Source organism: Camelus bactrianus, unplaced genomic scaffold (genome assembly GCF_048773025.1).
Source record: "Camelus bactrianus isolate YW-2024 breed Bactrian camel unplaced genomic scaffold, ASM4877302v1 HiC_scaffold_41, whole genome shotgun sequence".
In the NCBI taxonomy this organism is placed as follows: Eukaryota; Metazoa; Chordata; class Mammalia; order Artiodactyla; family Camelidae; genus Camelus; species Camelus bactrianus.
In genome coordinates, this window is record NW_027413957.1 from 4,591,374 (window position 1) to 4,613,955 (window position 22,582).

The 22,582-nt window shown below is 41.1% G+C and overlaps 1 protein-coding gene across 2 annotated transcripts; it reads left to right on the forward strand.

Annotated features, from left to right (window-relative positions):
• The first annotated feature begins 744 nt into the window (after nucleotides 1–744).
• On the forward strand, nucleotides 745–22,473 carry LOC141576850 (uncharacterized). 2 transcript variants are annotated; one of them, XM_074360201.1, is made up of 9 exons: nucleotides 745–891; nucleotides 4,440–4,527; nucleotides 7,543–7,629; nucleotides 8,615–8,665; nucleotides 13,071–15,268; nucleotides 15,947–16,061; nucleotides 16,224–16,397; nucleotides 19,832–19,938; nucleotides 21,243–22,473. In XM_074360201.1, the coding sequence occupies exons 5-9, from the start codon at nucleotides 15,054–15,056 to the stop codon at nucleotides 21,382–21,384; spliced, it is 753 nt and encodes a 250-aa protein (XP_074216302.1). In that variant the 5' UTR covers nucleotides 745–891; nucleotides 4,440–4,527; nucleotides 7,543–7,629; nucleotides 8,615–8,665; nucleotides 13,071–15,053; the 3' UTR covers nucleotides 21,385–22,473. The 2 variants fall into 2 exon arrangements, with proteins under 2 accessions (XP_074216302.1, XP_074216303.1); XM_074360202.1 differs by having other exon boundaries at nucleotides 14,982–15,268.
• Nucleotides 22,474–22,582: the final 109 nt, after the last annotated feature.

Here is a 22,582-nt window from a genome sequence, read left to right on the forward strand (position 1 = left end):
CACCTCCCACAATATGGTAGTCTCTGGGGGGCACAGATAAGTGTACATTGTTTTCTTTAATTTTTTCATAGGAGCTGAGAAGCACTTGTATAAGCACAGTACAGTGTTAAAAGCTCTACACCAGACATAGTAAAAAAGTGCTGCAGGAACAAGAGGAGAGAGGGATCGACTGAGAGAGTCAGACAGGAGTTCCTAGATAACGCACGAACTGGGCTTAAATAATTGGTATCAGTTGTCTAGGCAGAGAATTGGGCAGGAGTTCTAGATAAAGGGTCCTGGGTGTGCAGAGACTTAAAGGCACAAAGCGTCATGCATTTTCAGAGGATGACGTGGGGGCGATAGCAGAAGATGAAGCTATAAATATGTCGGGGGGAGAAGTTAGAAGTATAGAGACTGGAAAATAGGGTTTAGGGGCTTACAGTGAACAGTTTAATATGTAAAGCTAAGAAATAATATACTGAATCTTCTGTGTGCTGGAGAATTACTAAGTGTTTTACGCAAGGGAACTATACCATTAGATTCAATTTATAGAAAGTTAACCCTGTAGTGTGAGTATGACTTAGAGGCACCACCGCTGAATATTGTTACTGAAGATTGTTTTTCCACTTAAATGAGAAATACCATGCTTTAGAAGGTCTCTGATGTAATTTGCAGTTTTACCTGGACAAAAAGCAGTCTTGGTAACGTACTTTTTAACTGTAGCTTTAATTATAGATGTGATTACATAATGCTTTTTGTTTTAGAGAAGATGTCGTTGTAAATCAAGAATTGCTGCAAACGTCTCCGTGTGTCGCAGAGCAGTTCACTGAGCTGTTGTGTCCGTTCAGCCCCAACCGGGTTATAGAGATGCTGCCAGGCCTGGAGTGCTGCCGCCTGGAAGAAAGCATTCAGGTGAGACCAATGGTGTAGAGGAGGCAAGAGTCAACTTCCCTTAATCATTCACCATTGTATAAATGAGCAAAGGGAGACTCATATTAAATTATCTGCTTAAATTTATACCTCGTAAGTGCTAGCACCTGAGATTAAACCCAGACAGTCTGACTCCATGGTGCGTGGGCTCCATTGCTGTGATAAAGTTCTTCTTTGTTTATTCCAGTAAAATCAGAAACAGCACGTGTCCATCATTGTTATTAGTCAAGGTTCACAGCCATTATAGCCAACTTGATAAATGTAGAAAAAGGAATACCATAAAAATAATAAGAACAAAACACACTCTAACTTGCAGGCACTGATGTCACATGGTCCTGCTGTGCCAGGACCTACAGGCTGAATGGCAGCCAGGAGCCTTAGCGCAGGTGTTGCCTGGATCCTCTTTTCCTCGTATTCTCCTGTTTCCAAATGAAAATGAATGTGTGCACACACGCACGCGTACCTGTGTGTATACGCATATACACATGAACTCTAGTCTAGGAGAAGAGGTAGCACATTCCCTGTTTAAAATTTGTTTTTAAGCCTCCATCAGGTCTCCTTTCTTCTGCTGTTAGTACTCCTGAAACGGTAACCTGCGTTTTCCACATCCACCTCCTGAACTGCCGACACACTTAAAAAATTTTAATTATGAAATATTTCAAATGTATAGAAATGTACAGAACATCAGGTACATGTATACCCACCAACCCAATTTTATAAATGTGAACACTCTGCTGTACTGGCTTCTATCTTTGTTGTTTTGTTGTTTGTTTTAGAAATAAAGCACCCATTACCTGTTATGTCCCCCTGAGCTTATCACCCACATGAAGTTGGGCAGTTTCTCCTTCCCATCCATGTTTTTAATTTTCCCTATATATGCATTTACCTAAGGAACACAAGATACAGTTTTATATATTTTAAAAATTTGTATAATGATATACTGTATGTATCCAAATGCAAATTGTTTTTTATTAATTTTTATCTATCTTTATATGTATAGATCTAGTTCATTCATTTTAACCTTTATACAGTAGTCTATTAACTGACCACAACATTGTACACTGACTATACTTCAATAAAAAAAGTAAATAAATAAAAGCAGTCTACTGACTGACCCGCCACAGTTCATGTATTTCCCTATTCGTGGACGTTCCGATTGTCTGCAGTCCTTGGCCGTTACAAACTGCTCCATGGGACATCTTTGTGCATATCTCCTAGGTACTCAGGTGAGGTTTCTCTAAGTAATGTGCCTTAATATCCCCGGAAGTGGGATTCTTCAGACAGTAGAGTAGCTTAATTCCACTGGTTTTTGCCAAGTTGATTTCTTAGTTGTTTCCATCCTCCTCATCCGTGTTTTTAGTTTGCTGTTTTTTCACATCCTTGCATGTTCCTAATATTTAGACGTCTTATGTCTTTTTTTATTTGATGGAGCATGACACGTAGCCTTGTTGTTTTAGACTTTAATTTCTGCCAGTTCTGATGGTTCTCATTGATCACTCATGACACTTCATCGCTTTCCATGTGTTCAATGACACTGGGTTTTCTTGTCCCTGAACTATCTGTTCACATCACTGGCCCATTTTCCTAGTAAGGATTTGCCCTTTGCACTGATTTCTCAAAGTTCTTGTTATTTCTGGGTTTCTGATGCTAAGCGCTCTTTTATGTTGGAGGTGCCTCCTTCCATGCTGTTATGGCATATTTTTTAAATTCGTTTTCAGTGATTTCCATTTTAATTATCAGTATTTTCCTTTAAAGTTAAGTTTTTGTGTGTGTGACTTTTATTTCCATTCCTACTTTAATGGCATAAAGGATATCCTCTTATATGAGTTTTATAGTTTGGTTTTTTACATTTTATCTGGAATTTATTTTTGTAAACAGACCAAGAGAGGGATTTATATATTTTTTCCATGTGGATGACTGATGATCCACTTGTCATTTTGTCCTTTCTTCCCTTATTTTTAATGCCATACACCAAACTCCCAAATACACGTAGATGTTTCTGCGGATTCTGTTCTTTTTTGGTCATTTTTCTTTCCTTATACTAATACCACAGATTTTAATGAAAACAGCTTTAGAATAAGATTTACTAGTTGAAAGAAAATTCTTCCCTTGTCATTCTTTTTCTTTGAAACCCTTTGGCTGTTCTTGGCCTCTTACTATTTCATATCAGTTTAGGAATCACATTGTCACATACCTTTATAAATAATACATTTTCTAGGATTTTGATGAAGAAATGCATTGAATTTATAGATTCATTCCAGGAGAATTGACATTTTATGGTATTGTTTTCACATCCAGCACCATGGTTGCCTTTTAAAAATGCCCTTTGTGCTCTTTGGTGAGGCTTTGTCACTTTATATAACATCTTGTCTCTTGTGTATTTTCTTAAATTTGTTCCCAGATACTTAAACTTCTTGTTAACATTCTAAAGAAAATTTTTTGAAATGACATTTTTTACTGATTACTTTTGGTGCATGTTACTAAGTTTAGCATGTTTTATATCTAGCAACGAGGCTGAAGTATTTTTTCATTCAAATAGTGTAGATTTTTATTATGACCGTAATATTTTGTGAGGACCATGGTAGTTTTTTTCCTTTCCAATCTTATGCTTTTTTCAGTCTCCTGTCAGAGGTCTAGGAGCTCTGGGGTTTTACTGAAAAGAGGCAATGACAGTATGCACTGTCGTTCCTGATTTAAAAGTGAATGTGTCTACCATTTTATATTAAATACGGCTTTTATTGTAGGATTTTAACAGCTTTTTTTTTTTTTTTTATTAAATTACAAAAGTTCCATTCCCAGTTTGGATTAGAGTGTTTTATATTGTTTTTATTTTTGTCAGGAACGGGTGCTGTGCTGCATTTTATCAAATGATTTTTTTCTCTATTTATTGAGATGATCAGATATTTTCCTTCTTTGACCTGTTAACCTGTTAATGTGTTATTTGTGCTTCTCTTTTTCCTTAGTAAGAAAGTATTATTCTACTATATTAGTCTTTCCAAAGACTAACTGGGGATTTTTAAAAACCTCTGTTGTTTCTCTGTTGATTCTGTGACATTCTCTTCTGTACTTATTTTCTTTGTTTTATCGTAGCTTAATTGCTATTTCTCATTTACTCCCTAGAAACTTAGTTTATGAATTTTTATTGAGATCCCACAAGCAAATGTGTAGTGGTTTCATTGTCATTTTGTTCTAAGTATTTTGTGTGTAGTTACACTTGTCAGTTTCTGGTGTATATTATTATTGTTTATATATTCATGTTACCTTTTGTGTCATGGATACGCATAATTCAGGTTCACAAACAACTTTTAAAATAAAAAGTAGAAAAAAATGAATGACCTTTGTTCAGTTAGAGGCCCAAATGGGCCACTCGAAGACAAGAAAGTCAAATATTTGCATGTTATACTGTAAAGTAACATACTTCTATGGTTTGAATTCATTTTTTATTATCCAGAGTTTTTTTTTCATTCTTAATAGAATCTTCTGACTCCATGAAAAAGATCTGTGAAGGTTTGTCATTTCCTTTTTCCTAGATTACTCAGAAGTATCAGCTTCAAGAAGTCACTGCCTAACTATTTGAAAAGAAAGGAGATATTCATGGTGCCTTTTTCAATGCTAGAGGTAAGATTTTACTCTGTGTGCTTTGTCATGTTTCTGTCTAGCCCCCTATCCATTTTATCAGTCCCATCTTTTTTTATTTGATGTATAAAACTGTAAGTTTTCATCATTCCATCTTAATTTCTTATGTCTCAAAGTAAGTTGCAGACAGGGTACGTTTTATCTGTAAGTATTTCTATCACGTGTCATTAACTAGAGTTGCTTTCTTTGTGGCATTTTTTGGAGGTAAAATAACCATATGCAATGCACAAGTTTTAATTGTGGCATTTATTGAGTTTTAACAAATGCATACATCTGTGTAACCCTAGTCCCCAACAAAATAGAGAACATCACCTTCAACCCAGGAAGTCCCTTCACAGTCAGTCCCCACTTCCATCCCCCAGAGATAAACACACTTCCGATTTTTTTTCCATTGTGGATGAGTTTTGCCTGTTTTATTCATTCATATTAGTGGAATCATTCAGTAGCTACTCTAGTAGAATTCTCCTTTCACTCAGCGTAATGGTTTTGAGGCTTATCTCTGTCACTGCACGTGTCACTCCTTGTGCCTGTTACTGCTGCGCACTGTTTAACTGTAGGAAGACACCACCGCTTCGCCGTTCTCCTGGTGACTGACATCCGGGTTAGTTCCAGCTTCTGATTATTCCGAGCACAGTTGCTGTGACCACGCTTGTACGGAAATGCTCTCCTTCCCCTGCAGTTACTGCCAAGGAGTGAGGCTGGGATATCGCAGGGTAGGCATCGGTTCAGTTTTATAAGCAATTAGCAGGCATTTTCCCAAAGTGATTGTGGCATTTCACGTTCCACCAGTGATGTATGAGAGTTGTGCTTGCTCTGCATTCTCGCCAACAATTTGTCCTATCAGTTCTTCAAAATTTTTTTTCTATTCAATTGTAAAATAACAAAATTTATTACCATTTCAGTGGCATTAAGTACATTCACATTGTTCTGCAGCCATCACCACCTTTTATCTCCAGATCTTTTTGAACTTCCCAAACTCATTAGGTAATTACTCCCATTCTTCCCTGCCCCTGGCAACCACCGTTCTACTTTAGACTCTATGCATTTGATTACTCTAGATACTTTGTGTAAGAGGAATCAAACAGTATTTGTATTTGTCTTTTTTTTTTTTTTTTTTGGTGGTGATAGGTAATTAGGTTTGTTTATTTATTTATTTTTAGAGAAGGTCCTGGAGATTGAACCCAGGGCATTGTGTACGCTAGGCGTGTGCTCTACCACTGGGCTATACCCTCCCCAGTATTTATCCTCTTTGTTTCTTGCTTATTGCACTTAAACCATAAGATCTTCAAGATTTATCCACGTTGTGGCACATAACAGAATTTCATTCATTTTTTAAAGCTAAGTAACACTCCATTTTATGTATACACCACATTTAGTTTTTACGTTCATCCATCCATGGACACTTGGGTTGCTCCCACCTTTTGACTCGTGTGAATAACGCTGTTACAAACATGAGTGTGCAAATACTTTTTGAGTCCTTACTTTCAAGTTTTCGGGATATATACTGAGAAATGATACTGCTGGATTAAATGGTAATTGTATTTTTCATTGTCTCAGGGACCACCGTACCATTTTGCATAATGGCTGCATCACTTTACATTCTCACTGGCAGTGCACCAGGGTTTCAGCTTCTCCACATCCTCACCAACACATGTTGTTTCCTGTTTTCTTGACGGTAGCCATCGTCGTGGGTGTGAAGTGTTACGTATCAGTTTTTAAACACTGTCACCTAGCTGGGAACAGATTAGGGGTGTCCTATTTTTAATTAAAAAAAATGGTTCCTATTGGCTTCTTGTTTTTTTCTAGCCGTATGATTGTGAAACAGGCCAGGAACACTATTCCACAGAGCATTTGTGTAGGCTCTTACCCTCTTTTAGTCTCTGCATTACCCCGACATCTCTTTTTTCCCTTGTAATTTATGTGTAGATGACACCATGAACCTAATTTTGAAGTGTAAGTAAAAGTACCTATGGCATGGATAGGGAGTGGAGAAGCAGGAGGTCCTCCCAGGGAATGAGATGGCCATTTGCAAAGGCACATGGATGTGAAGAAATGCGAGCTTGTAGGAGAGGAACCGGCAGCCCTTCGGGGGCACAACTGTCCATGTATAGGCAGGTGAGGCTAGAGACAGAAGTTAGATCCAGATTTGGAAAGATTTTGTAAGACATGCTATAAAGAATTAGGACTGGTAATGATTTCACACAGAATCAACTGAAGGTTTTTAAACAAGGAGCTGATGTGATACTATGTTTCATAAAGACTGCTCTGTGGACCCAAGGAGGATCTATGAGAGGAGGGTGGAGAAGGAGGAGGGAACACCGGAAGCAGAGAGCACTTGGGGGGTACTGCAGTAGTACAGGTGTGACTCAGTGAGGACGTGAGCTGGGCGTGGCAGTGGTCATGGAGTGAGAGGAGGTGGATTTGAGAACTTACTGATCATTTGAATGTGGTATGGGTTGAAGGAGAGGGGATTAATGATGACTCTGAACTTCAGGTTGACATGAGCCTGTGAGGAACCTCAGGGAAAGGAGCAGATTTGGGTAGAAGGGGTAGATGAAGATCAGCTTCAGCTTGTATTAAGCCTTTGGAACATCAGTTATGGGGGTGTAAGAATCCAGAATTCAGCAGAGTAGGGGATCCTGCAGCTGCGTGTTGAGGAGAGGCCACACCCGAGGCTGTGAACTATGCTGTCGCGATAGACCTGTCATGTCCTTTTTATTCCCACCCATCCCTCTTTCTCATAACCCAGTATGAATTTTATTCCCTTACTGCAAGTTTGGATTAATCCTAATCTTCATTTCTTTGCCTAAAGAATGTCATGATTGACTGTGGTGGCACAACGGAAGCGAAAGTGGGGCACAATTTGGTATTTTGAATCTGTTCAAGTGCAACAAGTGATGCTTTCTGTATACAGAGCAAGTCTCATCTAAATGACAGAGATCACTCTTAATAACTTTGTTGTTTCTTGGGTTTTATCTTTAAAATATGTTAATTCAGATATTGGTGGATGAGAGAGATGAAGTGTTCCTTTCACCTCCTAGAGACTGCAAAGCAAGCTTCCAGAGAGAACACATCAAGATGAACGTAAGTTCTTGAGTATAATTGACAATTTGTTTTTCCGTGGACCCCATGTTTTAAAAAATGTTGAATGATAACTGTATCTGTTAAATAGTAATTACATTGACCTGCATAATTACTGTTTATCCACTTTAATAGTGATCCCAATTTTGTCTTTATTTTCAAGGGCTTCTAGTAGGAAGTGAAAGAAACCGTTGTGATTTTGTGCTGCTAATTGTCAGGAGAGGTCGTTGTACAGGAACTTAGGTGCTTTTCACTGATCCTGATGAAATTTTTGGCTATGTTTTTGTACTTGTGTTTTGGTTATTATAAATGAGGTACCTACTAACACCCTAAAAATTATTATAATGTGCTGAACACAACAGCAAAGTGGGCTTCTAGTCAGTAAGTAGTAGCCAGTTTTTCTGTGTTGAATTTATATAATTTTAGCACAATGCAGCAAAGTTTGACAGTTTAGAATTTTAAGTCTTTGTCACAGATATATAATTTCCATGACATTACTTGATAGTAAAAAATTACTGATTTTATAAAATTGTGGTACAATATACATAACATAAAATTCACTATTGTAGCCATTTTTAAATATTCAGTTCAGTGGCAATAAGTACATTCACATTGTTGTGCGATCCACCACCATCTCCAGTACCATGTCAGCTTCCCAAGCTGAAACTCTGTACCCGTTAGACGGTTACTCCCCATCCCTCCTCCTGACTCAGCCCCATTAAGCATTCTCCTTTCTAGATTTGATTATTCTATGTATCTTGTATAAGTGGAGTCAAGCCACATTTGTCCCTTTTTGTCTAGCTTACTACATTTAGTATTACGTCTTCAACATTGGTCCATGTTGTGGCACATGTCAGAATTTCATCCTTTTTGTTTTTTTAAATGGAATGATAGCCAGTTTACAATATTGTGTCAGTTTCTGGCATATAGCGTAATGTTTCAGTCATACATATACATAGATTATTTTTCATATTCTTTTTCATTATAGATTACTACAAGATACTGAATATAGCTCCCTGTGCTCTACAGAAGAATCTTGGTATTTACTCTATTTATCAAGTAGTTAGTATCTGCAAGTCTCAGACTCCCAGTTTATCCCTTCCCACCCCTTTTCCCCCTTGGCAACCATAAATGTGTTTTCTGTCTGTGTGTCTTTTTCTGTTTCATAAATAAGTTCATTTTTGTAAATGAATTTCATTTTTAAGGTTAAATAATAATCAATTTTATGTATATACCACATTTTGTTTATCCATTCATTCATCCATCCGTGGGTTGCTTCCACCTTTTGACTATTGTGAATAATACTGTTAGGAACATGAGTGTGCAAATATCTTTTTGAGTCCCTGCTTTCAATTCTTCTGGGTATACACTGAGAAGTGGGATTGCTGGATTAAGTGGTAATTCTATTTTTAAATTTTTAAGGAACACCATATCGTTTTCCATAGTGGTGTATCATTTTACATTCTTGCCAGCGGTGCACAAAGGGTTGCAAGGCTCTACGTCTTCACTGACCCTTGTCGTAGTCTGTTTTCTTGATTGTGCCCAGCCTAGTGGGCGTGCGGTAGCATCTCAGTGTAGTTTTGATAGGCATTTCCCTAATGATTAGTGATGCTGAGCATCTTTTCTTGGCCTTACTGGCCATTTGTATGTCGTCTTTGGAGAAATGTCCATTAAAATCGTTTGCCCACTTTTGAATTGGATTGTTTTCCTATGACTTGATGTTTTCAAATAGCCCTCCTGAGGTTCAGAGAATCACTTGGTAGGTGATTTTTGGATTGTTTTACCCTTTTAACACACTGACTCATTTCTTGGACTCCTTGGCCAACACATTCCTTTAAATACCTTTACCCTAATTCTGTGTAGATTATTTGTTTCTGGAACTTCCATAAACGCTTGCTTGGCTTTTTCATATTTAATTCAGCTAAACCTTAATTACTATTTTTGTAGTGTCAGTATGTGTTCAGCCAATTTGGCTGTTAGGTTTGTTGCATTTATTGCATTTTTATTTTTCAGTTTATTGTTATGAAAGTAATTTCTGCAGACATTACATGAAAGGTTGAGGAAAATGTAGGAAGAATGCTTCCCCAAGATCACTATAGTGATTTGTGGGTAATATGTCTGGAGAAGTCAGTTCGTTGAATTCCAGTGAAGATAAATTTCTCAGTAATAGTCTCGTTATTACCATTTACTGCCAGATCCAATTCTGACTGTACACTTTAGAGTTCTGGAGTATTTGCTTATTACAGGACACTGTCCTAGTTCCTAAAGGTTACACACAGATGGCTAAAACACAGTCATCACCCAAAGAACTGCAGTCTCTTGAAGGAGACAGATAATGTAAATTAAAACTTCTAATGCAGGTAGAATTGTGTTTTACAAAAGAGGTACAGTAAGAGTGGCAAAGGATTGTGGGAAATTAGGGAATTTGTAACTGATGGATCAGAGGTACTTTCATGGAAGATGTGACTAAGACTGGAATGATGAATAGGAATTTGAGAGGCAGAAGCAAGGGAAGTGTCCTGTAGGCTGAGGGGAATATGATTGTGAAAGTGCCTGGCTGGTCCCCTCGGAGCAGGAGATGACCCAGTGATACAGAAGTGGGAGGTGAGAAGGTGTAGCGGACTGTTTCCTGTGTTTACTTAGGGTCAGAGGTTGGCTGACATTCTGCTTTTAAAAAAATAGGCGTCTTTGATGGCTTTTGTGAGTGAGACTGATGTGTTTGGCTTTGTGTTGAAGAGAGCTCTAGTATTGGTATAAAAGGGAATGAGGAAGGCAAGATTTGGACAGTGTAACGAAGGGGCGGCTGCTGGAGTGCAGTCGAGGTGTGGAAGGGCCCCCGGGGTGAAAGGAGTGGGCGTATGAGAACACGGTGGTAGAAGTAACAGCATGAACAGTTTGTCTGAACATGCGGGTGAGGGGCAGACAGGAAGGCGACAAAGATGGCGGAGATTTATAAACTGGCTGACTTAAAGTGTTAACCTGTTAATATGTTATGTGTGCTTCTGTTTTTTCTTAGTAGGAAAGTATTATTCTACTTTATTAATCTTTTCAGAGACGAATTGAGGATTTTTTAAAACTTCTGTCTCTCGTTTCTTTCTATGACATTCTTTTCTGTACTACTTTTCTTAGTTTTATCGTAGCTTAGTTGGTATTTCTTGTTTACTCACTAGATACTCTCAGCTTATGAATTTTTATTGAGGTTCCACAAGCTAATGTGTAGTGGTGTCATTGTCATTTTGTTCTAAATATTTTGTGTATAGTAATGCTTGTCAGTTTCTGGTGTATACTATTATTGTTTACATGTTCATGTTACCTTCTGTGTCATGGATACACATAATTCAGGTGCATAACAACCTATAAAAAAGTGGAAAAAAATGGTGACCTTGGTTCATTTAGTGTCCCAAATGGGCCACTCCAAGACTGGAAAGTCAGATGTTTGCACATGATACTGTAAAGTAGCGTACTACTAGGGTTTGAATTCATTGTTTATTATCAAGCTTTTTTTTCCCATCTTACCAGGATCTTGAGACTCCAGGAACAGGATTTGTGAAGGTTTATCTTTTATTTCCTAGATTACCCGGAAGTATCATTTTCTTGAAGTCACTGCCTTTCTATTAGAAAAGAAAGGAGATGTTCATGGTGCCTTCTTAACCAGGAAGCCACCCATGCCCAGCTCCTGCTGTGCCTAGAAGACCTGTCAGGAAGGACGCCAGGAGGGGACTGCAGAACAGTGACTGACCTTGGGTCACTGCTGGGCCCAGGCAACAAGAAGCAACGAGTCCCTGTGGGCAGGAGGCCAGCATGTGCACAGACAGCAGAGCAGAGGTGCTGGCACCAGGAGGCCGGGTGGACACTGGGGTGCAGACTTCAGTCTCCCTTCTCCACCTGCTGGCCTAGCTCTGCGTGGGGCGATGGCCAGCCAGGGGCTTTAGGAAGGATGGGGAAACTGAAATTAGAGGCAGAAGGAACTTCCCAGGGTTCACATGGGGGCGAGTCCAGGGTGGGCGGTGCTGGCTTCCTGAGGCCAGGACAGCTCTGCTGCATCCCCGCTCACCCGGGCCAGGAGCGCCCCCCCTCCTGGTGTGAGCGGTTGGCACACGGCCAGCACCCTCTCCTTGAGCAGGGCAGGTCACCCCAGGGTCACGAGATTGGGGTCAGTCTGTGAGTTCAGGGGTGGGTACTCCCACCTCCTCACTGTGACCCTGTCTGAGCCTCAGTTTCTTCACCTTGAAATGGAGGGAGGGTAACAGTGCCGGCCTGGCCAAGGCAGGAGGCAGAGGTGGGTCCAGGCTTTAGCTCCAGGAGAGTCTGGAGGGGTTAAGGGAGGAAGGGAGCTTCCTGGCAGGAGTGCAGGTGGGAGACTGAAGGGGCACCTGAGGGGCCATGTGACAGGCAGCAGGGTGGGTGGGGCAGAGAGGAGGCAGTTGGATGTCAAAGTCACAGCCAGAGACTGAGGTCTGACCCCACCCTCATTCTCCAAAGAATAGGTCACTCTTGATGTGAGGAGGCAGAGGTGGGAGGGGTCTCTGCACTGACATGGGCTCAGGTTCAGAGAGTGGGGCTGCAGGGAGGCTGGGAGATGCCTGGAATGAACTTTGTTCTCTGCCCCACTGTCCTGCATCCCCTCTGGCTGGGTTTGTAGATCCTTCCCTGAAAGATGGGATTGGGGAGGGGTGAGTTCAGAGAGGCCACAGAGGCCCAGAATGGTAATGACCCCCATGGCCACCATGGGGCTTGCAGTCCCAGAGCCCGTGGGGCCATGCCAGTCTGTCCAGATGGGCACAGCTGAGGCTACTGTTGCCTGTGGCCCTGGCTGGGGCTGCCCACTGTTCCCACCCAGGCCTAGGTGGGAGAGGGCGTACCGGGCCCCTGACTTCCTGTCACCCTTTGAAATGTGAGGGCTTGGCTTCTCTGTTTCATTCAACAGGAAGTGGTCAGAGTAGTTGAAATCCCTTTTCTCTCCCAGTCTGCACATTTAGGTTCCAACCTAGTCTTTGTCCCTGAAAGATAAGCATGTAACCGTAGGTCTGAGTGGAGCACTGTTTTTTTTTTAACATTTTTTTATTGAGTTATAGTCAGTTTACAATGTGTCAATTTCCAGTGTAGAGCACAATTTTTCACTACACATGAACATACATATTCATTGTCACATTCTTTTTTGTTCTGAGCTACCATAAGATCTTGTATATATTTCCCTGTGCTATATAGTATATTCTTGTTTATCTATTCTGCATATGCCTGTCAGTATCTGCAAATTTTGAACTACTAGTCTGTCCCTTCCCACACCCCACCCCTTGGCAACCACAAGTTTGTATTCTATGTCTATGAGTCTGTTACTGTTTTGTATTTATATGTGTATATATATATATATATATTTTTTAAGACTCCACATATGAGTGATTTTATTTGGTATTTTTCTTTCTCTTTCTGGCTTACTTCCCCAGGAGAGAGAGGGCTAGACGAGGAGAGGCAGGCCCAGGAGAGGGCAGGCCCAGGAGAGAGGGCAGGCCATGTGAGGGGAGGCCAGGGAGATAGTGGGCAGGACCAGGAGAGGGAAGGACCAGAAGAGGGCAGGCCCAGGGGTGGGCAAACCCGAGGGCAGGCCCAGGTGAGGGCAGGCCCAGGTGAGGGCAGGTACAGGAGAGGGCAGGACAGGTGAGGGCCGGCCCAGGAGAAGTCCTATTAGACTTCCAAGAGATGACGTTGACAGGCAATGGGTATTTGAGTCTGGAATACAGGAGGGAGGTCTAGATTGGAAATAGCAGTTTGGAAGTTGTCAACTTCTAGAGAATACATAAAGCCCTAAGGCCGATGGGGGCAGCAGCAGAAAGTAGTAGAGGCCAGAAGACAGCCTCAGGGGTGCTGTGTGCCAGCATCCAGGGGCTGGGACTGAGAAGACCTGCCAGGGCTGTGGGAGGAAACCAGAGCAGCCTGAGGCCTGGGAAGCCCCGTGAGGAAAGGGCTTGAGGAAGTCGGGGAGAGCAGCGGTGGGAAGTGTGGCTGCCGGGCCGTGCAAGGAGAGGACAGAGTTCCCCGTGGAGTCAGCACCTGGTGGGTGCTGGGTGACCCTGTCATGAGCAGTTGCAGTCAGTGGACATGCTTGCTTGGATGGAAAATGAGAGGAATCAGAGGAAGCGAATGGGAACAGCTCCTTTGCAGGGGCAGGAGGCGTGTGTGCCGGAGAGCAGAGAGATGGGGCCACAGCTGGAGGGTGAACGCATCTTTTTTTTTTAAGATGAGGGAAATAACAGTGTATGCTAATAGAAAAGATAGGTTAAAAGGGTAAATTAGTAACACCACATTCACTTAGGTCAGGGGAGTTGCAGGTGAGGGCAGGTATGGGCACAGAAATGCCCCTGAGAGAGTCAGCTTCAAAACACTTGCCAGGTCCAGTCCACTCAAGACCAGCTCCCAGGAGGGTCAGCCACTTAGGAACTCTACCGCCCCCTGCAGTTTTGATCCTGGCAGGGCCAGAAACCATAATTAGCCAGCTGAGGGAGGAAGGATGGAGTTAGGCAGGAAGAAGAGGCCTGCCCTGCCTTCCACTCCTCCTGCCAGTGGTCAGCCAGCAGCATGGCCTTGCTGAGTAACTGATGTGGTGTTTTCATAGTTATGTGGTTAAAAAGTTCTCAAATGTTATACCAAGCTCCCAAATAAGCCTTGGATTGATTCAAGATTTAATTGGTGGATATAAAAGCAAAAAATAAAATAAAGAGAAGAAAGCGTGTAAACATAAGGCTGAGCCACAGAGCAGGGTCAGCAGGCGTGCGGAAACATGTTTTCATTTCATCGAGAGCGTGTGTTGGTTTCTCAAGTTTGTACTTAATGATACATATTGCCACAATCTCTGAAACCATGAAAACAGCTTTCTGCTGTTTGCATCTGCTAAGTTCCCTGGAGACTGGCTGGGGCCCAGAGGGATGGGGAAAGGAATAAACTGAGGGATAAGGAGATAGAGATTTTTGGTGGGGAGCTCTCTGGGGGACTAGGCCTTCAGCATCCTTTGGTTCCACCCCACTCTAACCACAGTTGCATACAAACATGACTTTCTCAGGGGCAAGCCTCACTTTTGGAAATGTCCCAAAACACTCAGCCACCTAGCACCAACATTTGAAAGGAATCCAAAATGGCCCACAAGCAATTGGAGAGATTTGAAATGCATTAGGCTCCCACGTGCGCACCGGGCCTCTGGGCCTCTGTGCGCACTCACAGGGACACTGGCTCTGGAGGGACAGTTGAGGGACAGTTGAGGGTCAGTGCTGTTGCTAGGCTACGACTGTTCCGGATGAAACATTCCGAGCCGCTGAGCTTCGCAGCCAAGGTGTGGAAGTGAGACCTCTGTGGCTCTTCTGTAGCGCCAGCGCTGAGATCGGGAGGCGGCAAGAGGCCAGGAGGGAAGTGAGCGGTGTCGGAAGGCGATAAGCCAAATGAGGAAGAGACTCGCTAAGTTTGTGAGCTGGGTGGGCTTCAGCGCCCGTCAGAGAGAGCACAGGGATCATGAGCACCCCGTGCCTAGGTATCCCATCCGTAAGCACGAACTAAAGAAGTTCCACAAAGCCGCATATCTTGGCGATCTGGACACAGTGGAGGTGTTGCTGTTACATAAGAAGAATTTCGTACACAGCAGAGACAGGAACAACAGGTAACAGCGGCGGGGCAGGGCGGGGTGGGCCTGGGAGGAGCTGCCAAATAAGGTTGTAAGACATGAATTTTAAATTGCCTTCCCATGTCAGAGGTGTTGAAGTGTGAGACAATGAGCATGTTAGAATCATTGAAGTACAGTGTTCTCTCGCATCCTTGCAGCAGCAAAGTAGATATACTGTCATTTTACTGAATTGAAATGTTGTCTTTGTAAAATAGTAATGGTAACAATTATAATATTACCTAACAATTATTGAGCTGTTATTTTGTGCAAGGAACTGCCAGACATTTTGCATAGCTTTTCATTTAAGCATCACAGTGGGGTCCTGTAAGATAACTACTACTTCATGCCCATTTTGTTGATGAGGAAATTGAGGCACAGACAGGCTAATTGAGAGCTAATAAGTGACAGTGTTAAAGTAGAAGTCAGACCCAAGCTGAGCTGAATCTCAATGGCATGCCCTTTCTATTCAAACAGGTAGTTCTTCCATTAATGTGGTGAGTAATAAGAGCTAATAAATACTGTTCTTTCCCCATAGAAAGAACTAAGATAAGAAGACTAAATGTTAGTTTTAAAGGGGTAGGAATAGCATGCTGTTGAATGTTTACAATTACGTGAGTAACTGTATCTTTGAACTAGTATGCTCTAATTTCCTAAACAGTCCTCTTAAGTTCACAGGACTGCCCTACACTTAGCCTGCACCAGCGGCCAGTCACCAGTGGTGACTCTCCTTATAGGGTGGCGTTGTGATCTGAATGCTCGTGACAAGGAAGGCAAGACAGCTCTCATCAAGGTGTGTAGCAGCCAACCGTGTCCACGTGAGATGGATTTGATTTAATTACTTAGAATAAAAATGAATTTACCTGTTTTAAATATAATGAACTGCTGGGACTTGAGGAATGTTAACTTGGAATGCCTGGCACTTACAGTCTGTTTCTTGCTGCGATACCAACAGGCTGTACAATGCCGGAAAGAAGCGTGTGTCAGTATCCTGCTGGAACAGGGTGCTGACCCAAATCTTGCGGACGACTTTCAAAACACTGCTCTGCATTACGCCGTCTTGGCTGGAAATACATCAGTTGCAGCAGAGCTGCTCCGCTATGATGCAAATATCGAGGCGATAAACGAGGTATAGCTCAACTGACTTTATTTACAAGATATTTGCAATACAGGTTCTTTTCTAGCTATAGGTGTTTTATTTATAGTAATATGTTTACTGAATACAATACATCAGGCCCTGTTATCATGGAAACAACTCCAAAGCCAAGGCCAGAGGCTAGAGGTAGTGCCCACAGAAAGGGCAGAGCTCTGTCTCCCAGCCACACTTGTACCCCAGAAGGAACAACTTCCCATTAGGAAGTGCCTGGGAGTGGGTGGTAGGCTCAGAGCCTACAGAAGATGAAGGCTTGCGGGGAGTGAAGTGATGGCAGGGGCTGGATGCCTGCCTGGGGATGGGTGGGAGGAGGATGGAACCCAGTACCCAGCAGGGGGAGCTGGGTGACTGCACCTGGGCAGGGGAGGCAGCAAGCCACAGGCCCTGAGCACCCCAGGATCCCAGGTTCTTGAATCTGGGCAAGTGAGGTCAGGTCCTGTTTGACAGCCAAGGGGCATTCGCTTGTGCTGGTGGCCACGTGGCCCTCCACGTACACCTTCACCTTGGGGTCTTCCACGCTCAGCCTGGTGCAGCTCCCATGCGGGGCTGTGGCTGTAGGTGGGGAGCAAGTGATGGCGCAGCTGGTCCTCCTGCTTTTTCTCCTGACTCTCCCCTGAAGATTTTGATTGAATAAATGTACTCAGGTCTAGACGCAGGTATTTAGAAATACTTCCCTGAGATTCTGATACAAGCCTTGGTTAAGGACTATTGAATGGATTCGTGTAATGCATGTAAATTCACAGACCTCAAAAATAAGACATCTCTGGAAGAGCGGGGGTTTGATAGATGCTACTGCTTTCAGTGCTCTGCTTTCCAGCCATGTTAGCCTGACTTTTACCCGTCTCTTCCTCTGTGACTGAGGAGTTTATTGGCAATATTACTGGCAGTATCTATTGCCTGGAAGAATAGCTCCTTTTCCTTTCTAACCACTGATCATTCAGTGGCACTCAGTCTTAGAAACTTGCTTGTGGTGAGTGATTCAATAAGTAGAGTCGGACCCTTTAAAGATTTTGCACCTTTTGTTCCCATCCAGGTCATTAGGTCAACAGGGTTTTTCTGATCGCAATAATAGGAAATCATGAGCCTTCTTTTGGTTAAAGCTGTGTAACGGACTCTTGCAATATATCTGTTAGATTCACTGAGCTCTAGCGTAATCAAGATGACAGTTTTTTTTTTAAATTAAAGTCTAATTGATTTACAGTGTTGTGATAGTTTCTGGTGTACAGCAAAGTGATTCAGTTATATTTATATATTCTTATTCAGTTATATATATCCTTATTCAGTTATATATACATTCTTAGTTATATATATATTGTTGTTCAGTTATATATATATTCTTACTCAGTTATGTATATTCTCATTCAGTTATATATATAGTTACTCAGTTATATGTATTATTCAGTTATATATACATTCTTAGTCAGATACACACACACACACACACACACACACACATATTCTTTTCCATTATGGTTTATTACAGGATATTGAGTATTGTTCCCTCTAGTATATACAGTAGGACTTTGTTGTTCATGTATTTTATATGTAGTAATTTGTATCTGCTAGTCCAAAACTGCTAATTTATTCCTCTTCCACCCCCTTTCCCCTTCGGTAACCATCAGTTTGTTTTCTATGTCTGTGAGTCTATTTCTGTTTTGTAAATAAGTTCATTTGTATCGCATTTTTAGAATCCACACGTTAAGTGATATCCTATGGGATTTCTCTTTCACTTTCTGACTTACCTCACTCAGTATGTTAATCTCTAGGTCCTTCCATGTTGCTGCAAATGGCATTATTTCATTCTTTTTTATGGCTGAGTTATATTGCATTATATATAAGTATACCATGCAAGATGGCAGTTTTAAACATCAAGACCCATGACATTAGTAACAAATTGGAATTGTTCTAATAATTTAGTTTCGGCCATCTCATGAACTAATTATCCATTTGATTAACAATTGGGGAGAATTAGATACAGGTAGATTGTAGTTTTAGTAGGCATTGGAAAAATTCTTGAAGCAGTTATTATGAGACTTTTTAAAGTGTATTTATCTTACAATATATTTTTTTTAATTGAGGTATAGTTGATGTACTATATTATATGTTACAGGTATACAGTTGAGTGTTTCACAAATTTTTAAGGGTTATGCTCCACTTACGGTTATTATAAACTATTGGCTCTATTCCCCATGTTGTGCAGTACATCCTTGTACCTTATTTTATGCCTGATTGTTTATACCTCTTAATCCTTAATCCTAATTATCCATTTGATTAACAATCAGGGAGAATTAGATACAGATAGATTGTAGTTTTAGTAGGCATTGGAAACATTTTTGAAGTGGGTATTATGAGTCTTAATCACAATTTTTATTACATGTTGGGGCCCAGTGTTTTTGTGTGTAAGACGTATGATTCTAAAGAAAGGCAAGGTTTTACATACAAATAGTTGATTTATACCCAACTGTTTGGGAAGCACAGCAAACATAAAAACACAAGTGGGCTATAGACTAAACATGGCCCTGGATATGTTCAGTTTGTCTCCACACATTGAGTCAACATTTAAAATTTAGGAGACTTGTGCAGAAATCTACACTTCAGAACTTCTCCTAAAGAATCAAATCTGGTCCCCCTTGAGCCCAGGCCTGTGTGGTCTGCTCTGCAGAGGTGGCCCCTTCTCGGTGGGGCGTGTGTTCTCCAGTTTGCTGTCCTCACTTGTGACCTTCACTTACTCAGGCCACCTATGTTGCCTCTGTAAGCATTTGAATTTACAATTTCTGTTGTATATTTTGATAAATATTTCAAGATTTTAAAGATAGTCTATATTAATTTATAGTCTACTTCATATTTTATAATAATCCCTAAGAGTGGGATGGAATTTTTCAAATTAGAATTTATAAGTTGGTTTAAGAAAAACTTTTTCTTTACATGCAAGTAGTCATATTCCCATTGGAATGTCTGCAAGCTTTATGAGATCAGTCGTAGTTGTAATTGGATAGGTTATGCATGTTGCAGACAGTATGGTATCTTTCTCCTCAGCGTGGCTCCTTAGAAATGTAGTTGATTCGGCAGCTAAATGGTTCTCTCTCTGGAGCAGTGTTTAGAGTGTCGGGAGTAGTAGTTGAGCAGTAAGGTAACTAGAGAATGCCTGACACACGCTGCAATAGAAGCGAAGGTTCTTGGAACCAGCAAATGTCTGAAGTGGGTTTCAGAGAGTGACTTCACAGGGAAACTTTGGATGAGGTCAAGGAGGAACCTTTTAAAGAGAAGGAGCACAGAGCGGCGAGGAAGAAGGGGCTACTTTTTATTTACTTTATAGTGTATGTTTAAGTTCAAAGATTTAAGTTTTTAAGTTCAGTTTTGAAATTTATATGTAATTTTGTACATTGTCAACTGTTTTTACTGTTTTACAGTATAACATGACACCATTTTTACTCGCCGTCAGGAAGAACAAAGAAGAAATGGTCAAATTTTTGATGGAGAACGGGGCAAATGTACATGCAGTTGACAAGCTGCAAAGGTACAATAGTTTGTTCTCTCTCTCTCTCTCTTTTTGTTTAATGTTAATGTTGTTCTAGAATAGTAACAGCCAATCAGAAAGATTAACTTAATAAGAAGAGGATGAAGTTAGAATCAACACATCATCAGTTAGGTAGAAAACAATTATTCTGCCTGGTGTCACAAAGAAAAGTATGCAGCAGGATTCATCTTCCTTTATGATAGTGACTGATGTAATTTGCAACCTGATTTTTTTGGTCATACAGTCTTAAAATAGTTCAGGGGTTTCATTTTAGTTTTATTAGTATGGACTCTAGTTTTTATTTACCTTATGAGACTGTTGAATTTCTTCATTCTTTTATAATTTGTTTTAACCTCTTCTTGGTATATATTTTTTTCTTAAAAGATGCATACTAAACAAAGAGGAGTTTGTTTTGCTTTTTGGATGACTCTGCTTTAAATTACTTTCTTTGAAGGATACTGATGTTATTAGGTTATCACTGAGTGAGTATCACTAAGAGAGTAACTATGACCAGATACTGTGGGCTCGTCAGTTTTTATCCTTTTTCATTTCTAGTACAGTTTGGTGTTTTTATTTTTAATTGATAATGGTAGAAGGAAGAAAAATAGCTTTAATTATTGAATAAACATTCCCTTTAAAGAAGACAAGTCTTAGGTGGATGATAAAGAGGAAAGAGCTGGGCTTTAGAGTCAGACGAGGTTGAATTCCCAGCTCTCCGGCTGGCCAGGTGTGTTACCTGGGGGACATGACTTATCACCAACCAGTATGTTTCCTGTCACGTAAAGGAGGGTCGTAGTACATCCTTCAAGGGGGGTTGTGCCTAAGAAAGACCATGCGTAGACTGTTCAGGTTAGTGCCGGGCACATGCTTCTCAGCGTGATTAACTGCAGCCGTGACTATTTTTATTGCCTTTTTTATTCATATTACTGTTTTCAGCCTGCAAACAGCTTCTCCTTACCTGACCTCTAGCTGATTTTAAAGTATTGTATTTCAGACGAGGGAAGAAATGGGGAATCCTTTATTTAAATCTTTACCTACTTCAGATAAGTGACCTCAGCATCCTTCTCCATCAGAGAACTTTAAATTAGCAACTTCTACTATGTGCTACCCAAGTAGGACAGGAGGCTTCCTTTTTGTCCCTCTGTTTTGGCCTTCGAGGTAATTTGCAAAGATGAGCACTCAAGCATGTAAATGGTCAGTTCTCCAGGGGTGGGCAGGATATTAACTTGGTAAAATAGATCAAATTAACTGTTTAAGTTAAGCTAACTAAGTTCCTAAGGGTGAAGTTGTCTCTTTTATTTTAGATCAGCACTCATACTTGCTGTGTATCATGACTCACCGGACATAGTCAAGCTGCTTCTTGAGAAACGTGTTAATGCCGATTCGCTAGATTCACACGGACGGACTGCTGAAGAATATGCTTATTGTAATGGTTTTGAACAGTAAGTGTTTACATTAAAGTGCCAGTTCTCTCTAAACTGAGGTTGAAAATGACCTAACTGTTACTTGTTATGTGACAGGTGAGAGTTCCTAGTTGGGAGCAGGCACTTTGGGGATGGCAGTGAGACCCTCCACATCATCAGCTGGAAACCAGCAAAAGGCCAGACTAGTGAGATGGAGCAGTGGGCACAGGGTTCTTTATCTCAGGGTTTGTAAGGTGTTTATCCTTAGGGTCCTGCTGTTCTCCATTTCATTCCAGTGTAACCCCAATGCATGGGGTACAAATAATGTCACATATCTGATTTTTCTAACTAGTTGTTTGGGTCTTAAAATGTTTAGTAGAGCAGAAAATCCTGTATTTTCCTTTGGGGACTTTCTTCTGTAATCTTGCTGTTGAATTTTCCAAGAACCTAAGGGATTGCCTAAGATCACAGTGACAGTCCTCTCCCACAAGGCATTGGGGCAGGGCGAGGGCATTCTAATCGTTCTCTTGTTTCCCTTGATTCTGTTGCTGCAGCATTGGTACTAAAACTGGTTTTAACAGGATCTCTTCGGCAGCTGGGTCTGGGGTCTGGATGTTGCTCTCTAAAGACCTTTAATAAAATTTTTAAAAGAAGAAAAGGAAAAAGAAACTGGTCCTGCAGTCGGGTCATGATTGACCTCTTCTCCCGGGATGCCTGTGCTGATCCAGTTTCCGCGGTCTTCGTGGCGATGGACACGTAAACTTAAGAGTGACAGCTTGTTTAGTTCTCATACATATGCTTGTATGAGGTCATATATTTATAAATAAGTTTAACTACAAGTTATATAGTAGCTGAGGTGCCCTGAATTATAAACCACGAAGAACAGCTAGTCACCGTAATTTGTAACATTTTCTGAAAACTGCCACATTTAGATGTTACACCTATGAAAAAAACACACATTGGGTTTTATTTGGGATTCTCAAATAGTTCCAGCATTAAAGTTCAAGAACAAATTATTCCATTCTTCCACTGTTTCTCTGAGCATCTGGGGGATACATTATCTCATTAAATCTTCATAATACTCTTACGAGTATTAATAACTAACTGCCTGACAGTAAGATCCCAGTTTTATAAAGGGAGACTTTGAGCTGAAGAGAAGCACCTTGTCCAGGAACAAACAGCTGTTGGTTATAGAGCTGGGACTTCTGAGTTCGAGATACTTTCCATATGTCACGGTCGCT

Bases quoted from the DNA above. Each gene is read 5' to 3' on its own strand.
- LOC141576850 (XM_074360201.1), top strand. From the start codon at position 15,054: ATGAGGAAGAGACTCGCTAAGTTTGTGAGCTGGGTGGGCTTCAGCGCC. The intron at 16,062-16,223 runs GTGTGTAGCAGC...CGATACCAACAG, and splicing joins GCAAGACAGCTCTCATCAAG to GCTGTACAATGCCGGAAAGA. The intron at 19,939-21,242 runs GTACAATAGTTT...CTTTTATTTTAG, and splicing joins GCAGTTGACAAGCTGCAAAG to ATCAGCACTCATACTTGCTG.